This window comes from Leuciscus leuciscus (assembly GCF_965113295.1).
Source record: "Leuciscus leuciscus genome assembly, chromosome: 8".
NCBI classification, from domain to species: Eukaryota; Metazoa; Chordata; class Actinopteri; order Cypriniformes; family Leuciscidae; genus Leuciscus; species Leuciscus leuciscus.
The window spans coordinates 25,334,754-25,338,596 of record NC_138732.1 but is presented as its reverse complement, the minus strand read 5'-3'; the positions used below and the strand labels follow the sequence as shown (position 1 = coordinate 25,338,596).

The 3,843-nt window shown below is 38.3% G+C and overlaps 1 protein-coding gene across 1 annotated transcript; it reads right to left on the bottom strand.

Annotated features, from left to right (window-relative positions):
• Positions 1 to 1,653: 1,653 nt before the first annotated feature.
• LOC309504293 (uncharacterized protein) lies at positions 1,654 to 2,568 on the bottom strand. Its single transcript, XM_082177336.1, has 3 exons — positions 2,109 to 2,568; positions 1,941 to 2,002; positions 1,654 to 1,859 (listed from the first exon to the last, which is right to left on the bottom strand). Exons 1-3 carry the CDS (start codon positions 2,428 to 2,430, stop codon positions 1,752 to 1,754), a joined length of 492 nt encoding a protein of 163 aa, XP_082033462.1. The 5' UTR covers positions 2,431 to 2,568; the 3' UTR covers positions 1,654 to 1,751.
• Between the last annotated feature and the right edge of the window lie 1,275 nt (positions 2,569 to 3,843).

Below are 3,843 nucleotides of genomic sequence, written 5' to 3'. Positions count from 1 at the left end.
GACGACAGGATTTTTTTGAGAGAAATTGCCGAATTACACTTTTAAACTTAAGTATTGGGTTTCAGTTTACTCAAATATAACTTTAAAGTGGTTAAAATGCTGACATATAAATTGCTAAGATGCAATTATACTTAAAAAAATTATATGATCAATAAGTTACACTGTAAAAAAAAATTACATCCCCAAGTCAAAAATTTCTAGTGACTGATAACATCTAAATTTTTCAATTAGTCTGACGTATTTCTCATTGAGCCAATGTTAACAGACTATTGCAACAAAAATTGCACTTGGGCCAATTAAAAAATTTAGATGTGACCAGTCATTAGAAAATTTTGACTTGGAGAGGTTAGAATTTTTTTACAGTGTATGACAACATATGTTATGCATTGCTTTAACTCATCAAAATGAGTTAAGCAATCTTCATCTTTTTTATAAGTTATACAAGATTCAACTATTTTTTTTAAAGTCAGTTTAATGTAATTTAAGTTGAAATGACTTGAACATCCAAGTTGATTGTACTTAAAAATTTAAGGCAGCATTTTTTTTTTTTTACAGTGTAGTTTATACACTTTATTACAGAAATGGAGGTGAACATATTTAGACAGTTTGTGAACCCTGTTTTGTTTTCAGACTGTTTAATATAACTTTCGAAAACGTTAATGTCACTCATCACAGTCAAAATTGCTAGGCGACAAGAACAGTCCTCAGTAGGCTAGACCGTCCCATTTAACAGCGCTTGATACGACCTTCGTTGCCTTCACACGCATGGTCCATTTCTGTATAAAAGAGTTTAAATATATAATCATATCCTAGTAAGATTTGTCAACAAAATGAGTATAAAATATATATAATCGTATCTTAGTAAGATATGTCAACATTTGAACAGCTTTAAAGTTTTTTTATCTTTACATTGGTATCATTCGATATTTGAGTTGAAACCCAATATTTATGTTTAAAAGTGTAATCCGGAAATTTCTCTTAAAAAAATAGTGGACACCCTCACTGACGCGCAATGAAGTCTGGGGTAGGCAACGCTGCGAAGGATCCATCTGTTGCATCCTTCATTTCACGGGAAACTAAAGGCCAATTTATACTTCTGCGTCGAGTGTACGCCGTAGTGTACGTCGTAGGCTACGCACGTAGGCGACGCCGTCGTGAGCATTTATACTTCTGCGAATGTCTGTGTTGCTCTGCAGTTACACCGCCGAAACGCTAGTTGGCGCGGGTGGGTTTTAATGTTCCAGTTCCACTGTGTTTACATTCCTCGCGGCTATTTTGAGTTTAGGTTTCTACGAGCAATGGCGACTGAAGGAGTCATACAGATGGCTGTATTTCCTCACTTCTTCAAGCAATCTCTCGGTCACTTGGTCTATTTCCATGGCTCTTCACTGATCTTCGGAATTTAAAAATGGCGGGCGGGCGGTGCAGAGTGCAGAAGATCATTCCGGAAATGCGTAGGAGGAAACGCGATGCTATCCAGCCGACCAATCACAGATCTTGCGGTCCGCGTCGCCGCGACGCGTAGTTACATTTTTGAGGAGGTGCGCGTCAGGGTACGGCGAAGGGTACGACGTATGGTACACGTCAATGCGTATGCTACGCCGTACCTTCTACGCGCACCCGACGCAGAAGTATAAATTGGCCTTAAGGATGCATTTGAAGGAGCCTTTGAACTGGGACTTCCGTTGCTATAGTGACACAGCACTTTAAACTTTTGAACTATCCCTTTAAATGCAGACAATGGGCAAACCTCATTGGTTTTGGCTCAGCTGCCTCAAGGTGAGTAACCGCTCTCTGATGACCCTGTTCTCCTCCAACATTTTCTTGATTGTGCTCAATACATCCTGTTTTGTTTGGGACTGACATGGAAAAACAACACCACCACATTGTCATAAAATAAAGTAAAATGCCATAAAATTCAGACACTATACCAAACCCACCATATCCTCTGCTGCTGCTTGAGGATCTCTTGGTGGGAATCCAAAAGTATCAGATGAGGGCCCTTTTCACACACAGCACAGAGAAAACATTAATGTTGCTGTACACAACAGAGTGATATGAAAACCTGTGCGTTTTAAATGACTGCATTGGCTGTGGTCCACACGCACCTCCACGAGCGTCACGTTTGGCGCGCTGTGATTTCCCGCCTTCAGATGCCCTCAGATTAACTGAAGATTTCTGATAGGTCCTAATATTCGAGTAAAACCTCAAAAGATGGTTTGTTTTCATCTTTCTTGAGAAACATGGTGTTATTTCTGGACTTTTGATGTGGAGCAAGGGTGAGGGAGTAGCCTCTTGAGTCAACCTGTTCAAATTCCTGCTCAGTTTATGGTGTTTGCTATTTTCCCCGGTAAATCCTGGTTTCTTGAAAATTTGGGGCGACTGAGAGCTGAAGCTCGGTGTGTAGAGTAATTTACAGTAAGTTGTCATTGTTAACGACGAAACCACACTTTACGAACTAAAAATAATAATAATAATGTAATGTGAAACTTAAATTGCTTAAATTTACTAACGCCAGAAGAGGTCGAGCTCATCAACGGTCACTTCAGCTTTGAAATGGAGGCTCAATCACAAGCGCAGTGCAAAGCACCCGATATGCCCTTAAAGGAACAGGCACGCAATAATAAGTTAATTAATAATAAAAATAAAAATAAAAATCACATCGTGTTTCGTGCTCCAACCCCGTATTACTTTGTAATTTGGGGAAATTTTCTCCCCAATACAATGAAATTAAAATATCTTATTTTGTGTTCTGTGCTATAATAGACCCATTAAAAGCCATAGCTTTGGGTGAGGAACAACCAAACTAGTGCATGATCAAATCGATTTAAAATATTAGGCAGCTTTCAAATAAAATATGGCTCCTCTGACGACATGTGGACGAATAAATGATGACAAAACGTTCTTTTCATTTTAGATTTCCATTACACTCGTCACTGTTGCCCTTGAGATACACAATAAATGCTTCAGATGAACTGTCCCAGCATTGTTAAATTACTTTACATACAGCATGCCTTAGTAAAAAGTAATAGACTATATAATAGCAACGTAAGATAACATTAGACTCAAACATATCAGTTAGGCCTACATTATTTATCATTGACCTCTAAAGTTAGATTTTGTCTGAGATGTAGCCTATATTTGACATGGATTTTACACCAGTAGCTCCTCTCGGTATTACAATTATGATTAAATGAAATACTTGTTTAGGTATTTCATTTATTCATCTAAGACAAAATCTAACTTTAGGGGTCAATGAGAAATAATGTAACTGATATGTTTGAGTCTATAAATGTTATCTTACGTAGCTACTATTATATAGTCTATTGCTTTTTACAGAAGTCCACTTGTTGTGTGGTATTGATTGAAGAGCCGCCAGAGGGCGCTGTTTGTGTGCTTCTGCAGTGATCATGTGTGGGCGCGCGGCCTCTACACCAGACTGCCTGCAATAATAAGGTACCGTGTTCAGACCTAAACAAATGCTGTACTAGCACTAGTAGACGATTTGCATAAAATAATATGCATTGCAGCATGAGAAGCTCTAAGTAATGCAAGTCCATACAGTTTAGATGTATCATGTACTTCTGTGCATAAATCATGATTAGGCATGCCCTTACCAGCTCCATTAATAGGCCTACACCTTCAAGTAGTAAAAACTGTAAACAATCTTAATAACTCCAGAATAATCAAGTTCTCACCCTGATGTCCTCCTTGTAATCATAATACTGTCTTTTAGGCAGCATGCACTGGATCAGACAAGCTAAAAATAGATTTTTTGACCCCATTCGCAGTCAGTAGTGCCAGAAGCTTTCTGTATTTCCTATTGCGCTCTGTTAAAATAAC